Raw genomic sequence first — 14,803 nt, 5'->3', positions numbered from 1 at the left:
CATGACATGCTTCGCCCAAGCGCACACCCCGAGAGTCGAACCAGCGCCGCTTGATCTTGAATTTTATTCGGTAATAAAATCTGGCGCTTGATCAGAGCTACCACTTAACCACGCGCTCATGTAGAGTGGCATCCCTCTGTAGCGTTGAATAATAAACAACAAGTCAAGAGCTGTAATATTTGTCGTTACTAAATGGATGCATATCGTTTCGAGCACACTTTAACATTCGTGTTTTGTCGCTTCTACTTTTTCCCAAACCGGTGACGTAATCAGACTGGATGAAGACCAGGCTTCTTTGAAGCAAACTCGAGAAAGAAATTTTGTTTTGCATCTCTCTCGGCCATCGCCGACAGGTGAGACAATTTTCCACACAACAATTAAACGCTTAACTTTATTCCAATAATCACTCAAACAATGGCACAAGCCTTGCTGTGTACAAAACTGGCAAACAACTTGCAACCGGTGGTCTACAAATAACTAACCATTGAAAACGACATTGAAGTTTCAAAAATATAGCAAAGGAACAAATCGTCCAAATCTAAGACACAGGCTTCGAGAGCTTCCATGCGAAACCTACAGTTAGAATGCGCATTCCCGCGCGCGATGCAAACCTTCAAGGCAGGAATTGAATAGAGTCAAAACGTCAAACTACGTATTTTCATTTGGCTATTTCTCAACATTTTACAATCTAATGGAGCAAACAGCAACAGACTTCTGTAGAAACCACGACCACAAAAGACTCATCATTAAGAAGTCGCTCAAAGTGCAGTTTCCTTGATTAAAAGTGGACCTGCTGTTTTCCATGAGTCATGACATTACTATCCATGCTTATTAGAATATTTACATAAAATATGACGACATTTATGGTAAATCTCTGGCGACCGCTTGATTTATTTCGTCATCAGAGTTGCCAGATGGATCAAAAATATGCAATGTGTCTGGATATCATAAAATCACAACTCAGTAAAAAAAATAGTAAATCTATTATTCTACGTAACATGAGACACAGAGCAATTTTTTCAATCCGTTAAAGCTGTTTTTAAGACTTTTCGGACTTAATATAATTATATCATAACAATGGTGGAAACTACCTACTGAGAAAATAACTGTCACTCGGTGGCGGTAGAGTTGTGGAGGCGTTTAGAGGACTGGCAAAAATATGGAAACGTTAAAGCGACCACGTTTTTCAAGTAAGTTATATGCAACAAAATGTAAGTTTTAAAACAACAGTGATGGGAAATAGTAATTTGTGCTTATTTTAAACCTATCAGTCTGTATGAAGTAAATTGAATTTTGTTCGAAAATTAAACAAGTTATAGAAAAACATTTACCGCAGTTTTAAGGCTACACAGAGTACAGTATTGAATTATTTTTTCAACGTTGACTGTGTACCCAACTAAGGCATGCCGCCAATTACATGCAACTTCAACTAAACGCACGACATAATAGACCACTAACTATGCAATAAATTATTAGGCAGCAAAACTATCAGCCGATTTAAAGCACTGTGGGTTAACAGCACGAACTGTTGAGTTTAATAAAAAGCACAATTTCTGAAAGTGACTGATAGGTTCCACAGGGAATGCAGATTCCCACAGGGAGCAATCAATCTCATCTCAAAAAGATAATTCTCCCAATCAGCACTCAGAAGTCGCATAGTTAGAGAACAACATTTTATGTTATGTAAAAGCAGAAATTATTCTCTGTCTACTTCGGTGACTGGATCTGCGTTAGTAGTTCTAAACCTCGACGGGTATATGAAACCGCCAGGATAACATTTTAGGAATTGGCTTTTTTAACTGGAGAAACACATTCTCAGTCACAGATGCAAAAGTCTCATTTAGTCATCCATACCTCACATGGGCAATGGTAAAAATGGGAGGCTACAAATTTTCTGCGAAAACATGAACGCAATATCATTGTATGTTGAAAGAATGCAACTTTGCCATACGAAGTTTTAAAGATATAAAGTCATAAGGCGGCTCTTTCAATTGTAATGTTCCAAAATTGCTTCTCCAACCGTTACCTCGTACTCGGCAGCCGTTCCCATTGTTTCAATATCTTCCTCCTGAGTTTCAATGAAAGTGATCGCTCTCTGGGTCTCCATTGCATCTTCTTCCTCCTCCTCCAACTGAACTGGGACTTCAGTATGGTGCTCCTGGCGATGCTCCATGAGTCTCTTCTGGTTTGCAAACTGGAGGTCACACTGAGGGCAATCTATCAGCTTATGCTTCTCATGGCGAGGAATATGATCCTGGAGGTTCTGCTTCAAAACAAAAGCCTTGCCACAGATCTCACATTTATAAGGACGCAGGCCATCATGGAACTTCATGTGTCGGTACAAGGATTGCCTGGAACGATAAGTGAATAATTACAACTGTCCATCTCGAAGTACAGATAATTTTGCTATGTTCAGCAATGTTATAAAAATAACTAAAAATACGCTAAGATATGAGCAATCCTCATTACGCTAGTGCCTGACTATTCAAACTGAACAAAATATTTTGACTTTTGATGCAGTACTTCGCAAATCTATTTACAACTTTTTATTTAGATGTCACTTGTTACATAAAATGCTCTCTGCAATTCTGACGCTCTTGTCAAATCGTCGTATTTCAAATGTGCCACTGGCAGCTTGTCGTTAACAATTCTTCGCAACAGCATTATCTGTTAACCGGGTTATGGTGAATATTCTTGAATTGTTTGTTTTGGCATGTATGGTAATTAATAAATATGGACTTCTTGGTCTGACGCAAATAAAAAAATTACAAGCTTTCAATGAACAATGCCATCAACCAAATGGTTGTCAACAAAATTTTGAATACATAATAGATTGAAGAACTTCAACGTCTTGATCAATGGTATTGGTTCATTTAAAGATGTTGTTTAATTCCTACAACACTTAAAAATGCTCCGTCATTAGTTCTTGATCGTGCATATAACTGGCTGTAGCATCGCAAATACAAACCTAAAGGCGAAATCTTTTCCACAGAGAGTGCATAGGAAGGGACGTTCCTTTGTGTGAACTCTTAAATGATTCTCCATGGTTTTAATTTCCGAAAAACCGCGTCCGCATATGGAGCAAAGGAAAGGCCGCTCGCCAGTGTGAATCCTGGTGTGGAGTGCCAGCGCCGCTTTGCCCTGGTCGACGATAAACCACCAATGTTAGAAACCAGACCACAAATTGCAAAAAACAACTTCAATTCTACATTGATGTTCTAAACTCATAAACCATCGGGATGAGGTACTGATAAGAACTAAATCGGAGACAGCAATCTTAATTTCCAGAACGAAAGTAATCATTTATTATTTCAAGTAGTTTCAACTTTCATTACTTCATAACTCAAAAACGTATCTTCGCTTAAATCTAAAAAAAATACATACATTCATTTCCTTTCCGCAGTGCTCACAAATGTAACGCTTGATGGAATTATGGATCACTCGCAAGTGGGTCAAGTGGTCCCTCCTCTTCGTGAACACAAGTTCCGGACACAAGGAACAGTACCATTCATCAATCTTCTTCCTGGGCTTCTTAGGCTTCGGTACTTTGGGGACTTTCGGTTTCGGAGATTTCTTGGGCTTTCGTGTTTTTTCCTTTTTAGTAGAAGTCTTCTTTTTTTTGACAGAACCTTTGGTCTTTTTGGCAGGTTTGACTGCATCAGCAGTCTTTAATTCCAAAGCACGAACTAATAATTTTTTGCTACTTGTCGATTCATTGTCGGCTTTGTTTGATTGACATTGCCTCCTGATAATTTAATCAAATAATTAAAGCTAGTTACAACGCAAACCGAGAATGATGTTTCTTTTGCAGAATCAGACCTTGAGGTGCGAGGCTGCCACATTGACGATCCCTTACCAATGCCATCTTTGATAGCTTATAATGAATTGCATAAATTGAAGGTCAGCTGTTGTGCCCAGACATGCAAACTATAGCAGGAAAGGCTGACAGAAATTTCGGAAAAACCACAAAAAGTTTTCAAAAAAACCTGAGATGCAATATATTATCGGAATGGCCCGATTCGGCTAGTCCGATTCGGCTAGTCCGATTTGTCTAGTTCCTTATTCGGGTACAGTCTTTCTCGGCTAGTTCCCTATTCGGCAAATTTTTGAAAATCCAACCATAATTCTTCTGTAATCCAACAAAATCCTTAAGTAAATCCAACAAACCAGCCGAAAAAGACTGCAGCCGAATCAGACTAGCCGAATAGTAGCAGACCCATGTATTATAGCCTACGCATTACGCAAAGCATGAAAATGTGCAGCATATATATACTAAAGTTGATAATGTCTTATATATATGATAAACTATCAGTCAATAAATTTGTTGTCACAATCCTTCAAATGCTGCACACTTATGCGTTTGTTGTAAAATTACATTAGCCATGCATACCAGGTTCAAAAAAGCGGGCATACAAATTGTTGAAAAGTGAGGTTTAGCAGGACCCAGGTTTTGAATTTTAAAATATCAATGATCAAAAATATTGTGACTAACTTGAAGTTGAATTCAGATTTTTTTTATAAATGTTTTGATACTTATCCTGGAAGCGTATCATACTCAAACAGTTCTGACGAGTGTACTCAAATGGAAGTTTAATGCATTATAACTACTTTATTAATGATGCCAGGTGAGGTGATAGTTACATTCAAAATATTGTCTTGTGTACTAAGTTATTTTTGAAAACTTCCAGGCTATGCCTCAGGTCAAAAGCTAATACTAGTTCTCAAATTATTGATAAAAACATAAAACAAATAAAGTAATGCTTCGAAACCATACCTCATGTGAGCATTCAATGACTTTTCAGTAGGAAGCTTTTTCTTGCAATACTTGCATGAAAAATTCTTTTTGAACATCGGAATGCGAGCATTCTTTTTGATGGTTTTGGTTTTCTTACTGTGATGATTATCATCATCAGAATAATCATCATCATCATCCTCCTCGTCATTTCTGGATCTAGGAATCAATGACTTGTAGGTTTGTTTAACTTTAGATGATGCTTTGCGACGTTTGACGCCTTGGCGTGAAGTTATTGTTGGTAAGTCACTGCTAGGGACATCCTTATGAGTCTTCATGTGTTCAACCATCTCTTCACTATCTTCAGCATCAAAGTACTTTCCACAGAAAAGACAATATAGTGGAGCTTGGTTCTTCGCAGCCTCCGAGTAATAGCTGGTTAAACTTTCCATTCCTGCTGAATCAGAGCTGTCGTTATCCGCAAATGTATCCACCATGATAATTGTAGAATTAGTTGGAGAATCAATAGCATGATCTTCAACAGCATTTGTAGGAAATTCAGGTGACTCACCATCAACAAAACTCATTGACATGTAATCTTCTGCAAGCTGAAATATATATATACATAACAAATCACACTGACTGGTAAAGTGGCAATCGAATAGCCTTGTGGCAAGAATATGGTGCGATACTGATGAGCCCAGCCTCATGGGCAAAACACGGTGTCTATCGCTGTCAATTCTTACTACAAATCGGTTGCCGAGAAAACATATATATATGATCTTAGTTTGTATGTACAACAAATATATACACAATTGACACATTCATATTGACATTTGAGCCAAAACTAAACTAAGACAAGATATTATTTTCCAGAAGAGACATTATTAATTTGTAATGAACTTTATACAAATTTAAGAAAATGGTTTTAAGGCATTTTTTCAACAGCAACTATAAAGTATAAATGCAATATGTCAATCACAAATTCTTACACATTCAAATGTTACAAGTTATTAATTAATGTAGGTTATATGTTTACATGTATGTGATTTACACATGCAGTTACATACAATAAAGGTAGTATCTGGTTCTCGACGGATTTCAGGCCTCGAAATTCACGGCGGAAACGGCGGACATGTCCGCCGTCACAGCATGTGATGTCCGCGAGAAGTACCTTCTAGATCGGTCATATTTGTCCGCCGAGAAATATCGCAGAAACTGGCGATACAAATCGTCATTGCATAGCACAAACAACTGTTGCAAGAATATAATTTGCGCTGGAAATGCGAAATTATTGCATTCCAAGCGCGCATCTAGAAATAGTTAATACTGTATCTCTTAGCTTCTATTCAAGCAGAAAAACTTTCGAATTTTACATTGCTTCAACGATTGATGACATTGAATCAGCGTAACAGAGGTGAATTCTTAGCTAAGAATTGATGGGAGTAGGCCTACCGGTACTTCTACACTAATCACGCGCAACTTAGTTCAAGTCTTATGTCACAATGTCTGGCTTTGATCTCCGAGTAATATTGATAAGGCAAGGTTGGTTACAAAATTAGATTATAAGAGTAGGCTACTACAGCAAGATGCCGCAAAACGTTTTGGTATTACAGTAAGAAAGAAAAGGCCCAGGGAACTACTAGGAAATTTAGTGGTGATAGACGCATATATTAAAGGAACAACGAATGTAAGGATTAGCTCTGTCAAAGATCACAACACATCGTTTACCCCAAGCCATCAATTTCCGATCATCAAGGCCATCGACAATATGAGTGACAACAAAAAAAAAGTAAAATTAAGAGGTTGTTTGAAATCGCTAAAGGAGAGCTCGCATTTACGCTTTTCCCTCAACTAGCCGGTCTGGAGAAAAGACACGAAATAGATCTTGGTATCACGTATCTTAACGACAAGCAGTGATCTTGTGGAGATTGGCGCGACGTCTTTGAAGATCGATGTTATTGAAGCTCTTATCATGCGCATATGTTTGAATGGCCTTGACTGCGCTGATTATAACTCCGAGCCTGCCGTGGTCTCGTGGAATATTGATACTATTTTGGAGAGGCGACCGCATCACGGAGAGGGGAAAAAATAATTGTGCTTTTTCTAATGTTTTGTTTATTCATTTCGTCGCTTTCGCTCACAGGACACGCAAAAATAAACTTAAAGAAAAAAGCCTAGTGAAACTTTGCACATCAGAAAATAGTAGCGTTACGCGTTAGTGTAGAAGTTTTCTGACTCATGCTCAGAGCATTGTGACGCAAGAAGCTACACGACCTCGTTCGGTGGAAGTTAATCAGTTATGCGGTGGATTATTTTTTTTATTATTTATTTGCATCAGACACAAAAAGTCCATAGAATTTAGATTTTTAACAATCATCATATTATCATCATCAATCATCATCATATTTAGTAATAGTAGCTACACGGCGTCAAGCGCACGTTGTTGGTCTGATGAAAGCCTTTCAGAGTGACTTCGCTGAAATTTTAAAAAGCCTAAACCGTAGCTATGGTTCTCAAATGGCGAAGACTTTTCAAGATAAAGGGATTAAGTATGACGATCGACGTTAAAACTGGTGTGTCCGCCGTGAGACTTAATTTGTCCGCCGAGATAGCTGCTCAGACCGGACACGTTTGTCTGCCGTCAACAAAAACGAATTTCGAGGCCTGGATTTTACCAAGTATCCATGTAGGATTGGATACTTTCACACATTTAAATTGTCTGAATCTGACACAATTATGCTGAATGAAATAAACTGTAACATACCTGGGGAAATCCGCACCATTCTGCAGAAGCTAAAACATCTTTTGCTAATTCAGGTGTCACTTTTTCCCATTCAATTACGCCCAAATAGATGTAAGAAAGTATAAATTCAAAAGTTTTGGCAGTTAAAGCAGTTTCCTTCAGCTCAACTTCAATGGACGGCCTTCCTTTGATGTCAACCAACTTTTTGTTTTCTTCCATTAGTTCGTACAACTTGGGGCTGGCAGCAGCAACGATGCAGCCATGAACAAAAAATTCATCATCTTCAATTTTGATGACTACATCACAAAACGTCTTGCTTAGATGTTGTTGATACAAAGCAACTTGCTTTGACAATGTAAATTCTGTTTGAGATGTTTGAGACATCTTGCTAAAAGTTTTTATTTTAAATATGTGACTCTGACAATCTGAAAATAACAAATAGATTATATTTTTATATTCCAAGAAAATCATCATCATCCATAGAGTGTTAAGGGTTGCAGCTGACACTAGATTGCAAACTTTGTTAAATAGTTATGTCAAGCCCACCCACAATAACAGATAGGATTTGGTTTGGAATATCAGATTTTGATGCGATAAAACGTTTGATGTGTCTATCGTATACGTTAAAGCAGTATAGTATGCAATGAACCGATTTTGTCTGTAATCATAGGCTACCCCAAAAATGCATCAAAAAAGACTGAGGCAATAATCTCTTCATTATTTGAGCATGAACCTCAACTTGCACTTGATGCCATAAAGAAGAAAACCAAACAGTCAAAAATACACATGAAATACTTTCACAAAAATCAATATATACTACAGGCCTGCAAGTTTCCAGCAGACATGATTGCCAAAAAATCAATAAATGGTCTCTAAAACGACTGCTCAAGTAGGACATGTTTGGTCGCCCACTTTTTTAGTTATATAATATTCTCTATTTTCCTTGGTATATATACAAAACTTTTTTCTCTACTCATGTTCGCATATGAAACTCAACTATTATTTCAAGATGGTTAGCGTGGTCAACTGTTTTGGCAACTCCAATTAACAACTTCGACGCTTCTGTATTTTTTTCTTGATTTTTTCAAGGAAAAGTTTGCGCCAACTCTAAGTAGCGACTTCGGCTCTGTTGTATTTTTTTTTCTTGATCTTTTCAGGGGACGAAATAAGTTGCACCCAGCAATATTGCTGAGAAAAGTTTCGTAAAAAGGTCGATAGTCATACAATAAAAACTAGACTAGCTCTGCGTCTCCACTACTAGAAAAGCAGTGCATTTAAATACAACTGCAAATATTTTTTATTGCCTTGTTCTTACCTGAGCAAACGCAAAAACACAATACGGTATTAAGCAGTCTTAATGCACATTGGTATAAATCATTTTTGTCACTTACTAGGCCCTCACATTGAAGTAAAATGATTAAACCAAAGTGATTCATGTTTATCGACAGCTTTTGCAATTCCCTGGAGTCAATGTAGGCAAATTTCACTGATTAGTGTCAGTTTTGCATCACAAATTTTCATAGCTAGAGTATATGGTGAGTTTATAAAGTATGATCACTAATTTTAGTTCTACGATTCAACAATCAACAGGCATACAAAACAATGCTGTTCACTTATGTGTGCGTATCACTGTTGACTTCAGTGTTGTTATTATCTTGATTAATTTGTTTACTGTACCGGTATGTGATTGAAAAATGGATCAGCTCCCTGCTTTACAGCATCTCATTATTCTTACCTGGTTTCACACCTAGAAAAATATTCAATAAAACCTAGGCTACCAAAAGAGTTAAGTAAGTCAGTTAACTGATTTCCGAATCACCTCTTGACACAAACGATGCAATCTTTTTCTCTTCAAAAACCAACTTAGGTGAAGAATACAAATTACTGAATTATGCTTCCAATTTCACAGTTTTCGCGGATATTTTGTTTGAGTTCATCAAGGAAACATCAGTGTTGCCAAAATTGTATAGTTGGATAAAGCTAACAAATCTTGAGTGGAACCTGAGTTGTATTTGCACAAACAAACAAACCATTTATTCACGAGCAATATGCAGCATCTATACCAGTGCACTGCAAAGGTAATAGTTGAGCTTTCAACTCCCAAAATACTTAAAATTTTATAGGCACCGACGCTTCAAAACCTTTTAGGCGCGAGAAGACGGCAGCCATGTTTAATTTTAGAAGGTGACACCTGGCGGAAGTTTTGTTTTCAAACGTTAGTAAACTTTCTAAGATAGTGAAGGGACTGCAAAATCAAACTACTTTATTTCAGAACGTTGTGTTTTGACCAGGAATCGACCAATTACAATGATCACATTTAAATAAAATAAATTTAAAGCACTGTAAGCACCTATGGCTCTGAAATAAACGTTGCCAATGTATCTGCACCTGAAAATGGCACCGAAGTTTTCAACTGTAGGCCTACTTTTGCTGGTGTAGATATCTTGCTATTGTTTGGTTTGGTTTCAAATCTTTATCCTCGGACTGCCAAATCCTTGATAGGTTATTCCTGGTAGTTTCGCATACTTGTAGAGGTTTTTTGATGCAGGACCGGTTACTGAGATCGACAGAGTAAAGTTTTCCGATTGTTGAAGTGTTGTTGCATTGGGGTGATTCATGTCGTCCACCTCCACGTGGTGAATCCTAGCAACTGGAAACTTTTCCAGGCTAATGATGACAACCAGAAGCAGAAACTGCAAAAACTGCAGGTCACAGACAAAGAAGTCTGATATGCGTGACGCGGCTGACGCCTCCCCTGAGCATGTGCCCTTGTTAGGGAAGGTATATTCTAGCACCGTAGGGGAATCATGCTGCTACAGCTAAATGTAGTAAATTCCCCAACGAACGACGTTGCATTGGGGAATTATTCCATCCAGTGCTGCTGAATGGAGAGCAGTCCTGAAATGCGTTGCTCAAGCACACACCCCGAGAGTCGGACCAGTGCTGCTTGATCTTGAAGCTTTTTATTTTTAGTCAAGCGCTAACCTACTGACGAGTTATCGGGCGGACTATTTAAGTTTCATTACAGACATGCCTACAGTGTTTTGAATTAATTTCATTCAAATGTGACTTAGGTTAGGGTTATTATATGTCCTCTATGAATTGTTCAAGGACGTTTGAAAATGCTCAAATGTCCTCATTTTCACATTGTTAAGCTTCTTCGTGCAGTTCAGTATATTTTCATTTCTGACCATTACCGTACATCGAAAAAAATATAGCTTATAGCCTAAGTCAAACAAAGAAGAGGTTTATAAAAAGGTAGAAGCGACAAAACGCGAACGTTATAACGTGCTTGATACCGAAACAGAGTAATCAGTTTAAAATATGACATGGTAGAATATGGTAACGCTTTGATAGAATTTTAAAAATTTAGAAAAATGAAAAGAACAAAAAAAGTGAAATTTTTAAAGGGGACCTGAAATGAAAAATTTTTTGGTGATTCTTTAGTGTTTAAGTATTATATTTTTCGAAAAAAATTTTTGATATAAGTTACTTTTTTGTTTGGGAGATATAACCAAATGAAAATCGGCCACCTGATGGCGCTATGTGTCTTGTGACGTCATCGGCGGGCAGCCAAGTAAACAGTTTCACGCATTTGCCTTAGAAACGTCGCGTAGGTCATTGTATATTGAGTGATAGAAGATCAGCACAAACAAGATGTCTGAAACGAGACAAGGATTTCTCTTTGAACCAAAAAGACGGCGACTTGACAGCGAAGAACATCATTCTGATTTGTGCTCTGACAACACCAGTTCGGACAGCAGTCGGATGGAAAATTTGCATTTAAACAAATGCAGGAAAATAATTTGCTGAAACCAAGTGGTTTATGTCAACTAAAAGTAGCCTATGTATTCAGAGTTGCCTACCCTGCCAATGTTTTACTGTCCTACTGACCTGTTTCAAAGTCTTGTTGTTTTCTCGCTTTGCTATTCGATCCAAACGCCAGATCGTACTCACAGACTTGTACCTAGGTCGATCAAGTTTTGTGGGTACTGCATTGACAGTGGCTTTTACATATCTTGAAAAGTCAAAGACAGAAGAAACAGCTTCAGGGACAGGGGCGTTGACAGGGGGGTCTAGGTGGTACTTTTGGACCCGGGCCCGGAATATTTAGGGGGCCCGGATTTAAAAGATTCCCCGCGACTTCAAACATTATCAAGATCTTAATATAATCAGATCTAAAGGAATTGCCATCAGAGGTTAAAACAGCCACTTCAGCCGTCAGATGGTAAAGTACCGGCTCCCCTTCCGGGTATAGTGATTTCCCTAACCACAATTTTTTTTTCAATAACACGAAATATTTTTCTTTACCCACTCTTTAATTCTGAATATATATATTTTTTGGTGGTAGCCTAATCACTTCTAGCTACTTGCAAATCATAGCCATAGGAGGTGGGCGGGCAGGGGGTGGGGGTGGTTGCTCCCCCGCTGAAAAAAAATATCGCAAGTTTGGGCAAAAATGTCAAGTTATTTGGGCAAATCAATCTTATCACAATGTTTCGATGCCTCACCAGTTAAAAAACTTTACATAATTGTTGAAATTTATGAGATACCGGTAGCCTACATTAATATTTTCCAATGACTGTAAATGTATTATCACCGACTTTGAAAACTGTTGCATGTGGTATTGTAATCTGGGCAGAATAAGTTTCGATTCGACAACTGCAAAATAGAACACTCTTTAAAAATACAGTTGGGAAACAGAGGTAAGCTTATTACTGATATTCACAAACATGTAGGGCTGTAGGCTGCATTTCTTCATGGGTAAGATTTAAAAGCCTTGGCTACTGTGTACTGGTAACTTTACGAGGTTTTTTGTTTTTTCTCAATATCCTACTAATGTAGTTGATTATAAAAATCATTTGGGCAAAAATGTCTAGTTATTTGGACAAATCAATTTTTACCATAAGTTTTCAACATTCTACCAGTTTAGTAACTTTATAGTGTTGCATTTGGTATAAAAAACATTTTGCTTTGAATGTAAAACAGAGTATCGACAATTTGAAAACTTTTATATTTGGTATTAAAATTTGGACAGAATAAGTTTCAATTCAGTATTTGCCGAAAAAAATGCAAAATAATGCTTCGACAAGCTGAGATAAGCTTATTACAGATATTCATTAGAATGTCACACTAGCCTACATTCCTTCATTGGTAGAATTTTGAAACCTTGCTGGGTTCTGGTGAACTTATGAAGTTTTTGTTTTTTCTCTATATCCCACTAATGTAGTTGTTTGTAAAAATATTTGGGCAAAAATATCCAATTATTGGATAAGTCAATTTTACCATGAGATGCTATGCTCGCAAAACTTGACTTAAATACTACAAAGATAGCTTATCATTTCTAGATATGGTCAAACAAAATAAGCATTTGTTATAAACTTTAATAAGCAACAGTTGTGAGGCCACATACTGTATACACCACTTTTGTGAGCATTGATCTCGGCCACTAACTGTAGTTATGTACAAAGTGAAAAAGTATATTAAATGAAAACAACTTGTGAATTTTCCTGGATTTAATTTCATGTTTTTGTGAGCTATATTTTAACTGTTTTCTGTATTGGATTTTTTTGTATAAACTGCTGTTTGTCTTTGCCAGTCCCAGGGTTGATATGCTCAGCTATTTACTATCTATGACACAGTATTAGAGCAACAACAATCAAATATAAAGACACATGTTATGTTGTTTTGTCATCCAATTCATGCAGTTAATATATCAGGCAATGTAAACAGTGCTATTTTTGTGTCATGTTTTGGTAATGTGGTCTGTATTTTGTGGCAACGATTGAGTTTGAAGCTATTATCTGGGAGTCATTTTTCTTCAGTGCTTGTGATTTGAGTAGGCCTAGCAGCTTCATTGTGAAGTAAGATTATCTTTGTAATGATCTTCTGAAAAAACATTGACTATGATTATATTGTAATATAATATCAATATTTTTGGTATCAAAACTAGTTTTGTTCAAAGGTGGAAGTTTGATGCACATAGCATGGTAAACTGTCTAATTCTTTTTAGGCTGTAAGATTTGAAGCAGCATGGATTAAGTAATGTTACTGGTTTGATACGTAGGCCTAAGCGGATTGTCATTTTAGTATTTTTCAATGCAAATTTACAAATATTGAGTCTTTGGACTATCTTTGAATTGAAAAGATTGACCTACTTTTGGTCAGGCCTTTTATTGAAGTTGGGCTGGAGATTTTCATATAATCTGGTGACATGAAAATTCAGCAATTATTGTTATCCAGTTATTGCTGAAGTCTCAGTTCAAATTTTTTTGAATCCAGATAGGCTTAATATACTGTATATTTTTTGTGATACATAAGAATGTTTTAATTTGATGGTTCATTTAATTGGGACACAGGCAGGTTTATGAACGTAGATTAAAGTAAGTTCAGCCTTGTTTTGCTGTTGTACGTGTTTTTGTTTTGCTTGTATTTCGTACACGGCCAAGTTGATGACTCTCAGAGGTTGTGAATAATTTTGTATTTTTGAAAATATATATACAAAGACAAAATTTGGGAAAATTATTTTCGCCCCCCAAAAATGTTTTACTCTCCTACGGCTACTCTACTTTACAAAGAATTAATTTCAGTCGAAAACTCCAACAATTTTAAACATATCGACGAAGATCGTGATTGAGAGCAAGGATTTTGCAGTTTATGGAGAAATCCCTAATGCGTAATTGCACAGTTGGGGAAATTCGTGGATACAACAAATCTTTGAGAATATATAAATGATATTCCTCTTAATTTTCTACATTGAACGGCATGTGTCATCCTCATTTTAACAGCACATCAATAAAATTTTGTACACAACCTTTATATTCATAACATTGTCAATAAAGGGGGCCCGAAAATAAATGGGTACCGGGCCCGAGAAATCCTGTCAACGGCCCTGTTCAGGGATGAGCAGGTGTTTGGACTTGGTGCCTTGTTGCTCTGCCTGTAGGTCACGTTGGTAATCGCTGGTCAGAAAATGATTGCTGCACACACGGCAGTGCTTGTTTACAGGTGGGTTTTTGAGTTTTATCGCCGAGATCCTTTTCTTCAGCTTGTCGTCATTATTCAGAGGTAAACGATGAAAGGATACCCCTTTGACGATTCCCCGGTTAGTACAACCGGGAGCCATACAAGAAGCCACCGTTTTAAGGGCGTAAAAACTCCCTTAGCACAAAATTGTTCGATGTTTCGGTAGCCTGTGACGCGATTTGTTCCTTGTGTTTGCACGCAAAACAATAGACCTTGAATGAGGCTTTGCCAGCCAATGACGTCATCAAAATTTTTGACCAATCAGAATCATTAAATTCAAAAAAGTTTTTTTTAGGTTT

At 37.2% G+C, this 14,803-nt stretch overlaps 1 protein-coding gene across 1 annotated transcript; it reads right to left on the bottom strand.

Moving 5' to 3' along the window:
* Positions 1 to 377: 377 nt before the first annotated feature.
* LOC145775961 (uncharacterized) lies at positions 378 to 7,899 on the bottom strand. Its single transcript, XM_082587370.1, has 5 exons — positions 7,500 to 7,899; positions 4,775 to 5,340; positions 3,385 to 3,745; positions 2,969 to 3,141; positions 378 to 2,351 (listed from the first exon to the last, which is right to left on the bottom strand). The coding sequence occupies exons 1-5, from the start codon at positions 7,860 to 7,862 to the stop codon at positions 1,988 to 1,990; spliced, it is 1,827 nt and encodes a 608-aa protein (XP_082443496.1). The 5' UTR covers positions 7,863 to 7,899; the 3' UTR covers positions 378 to 1,987.
* Between the last annotated feature and the right edge of the window lie 6,904 nt (positions 7,900 to 14,803).

The sequence above is a fragment of the Aplidium turbinatum genome, chromosome 8, assembly GCF_918807975.1.
Source record: "Aplidium turbinatum chromosome 8, kaAplTurb1.1, whole genome shotgun sequence".
In the NCBI taxonomy this organism is placed as follows: Eukaryota; Metazoa; Chordata; class Ascidiacea; order Aplousobranchia; family Polyclinidae; genus Aplidium; species Aplidium turbinatum.
Note: the sequence above shows the minus strand (reverse complement) of the source record. Positions and strands in the feature narration are given on the sequence as shown.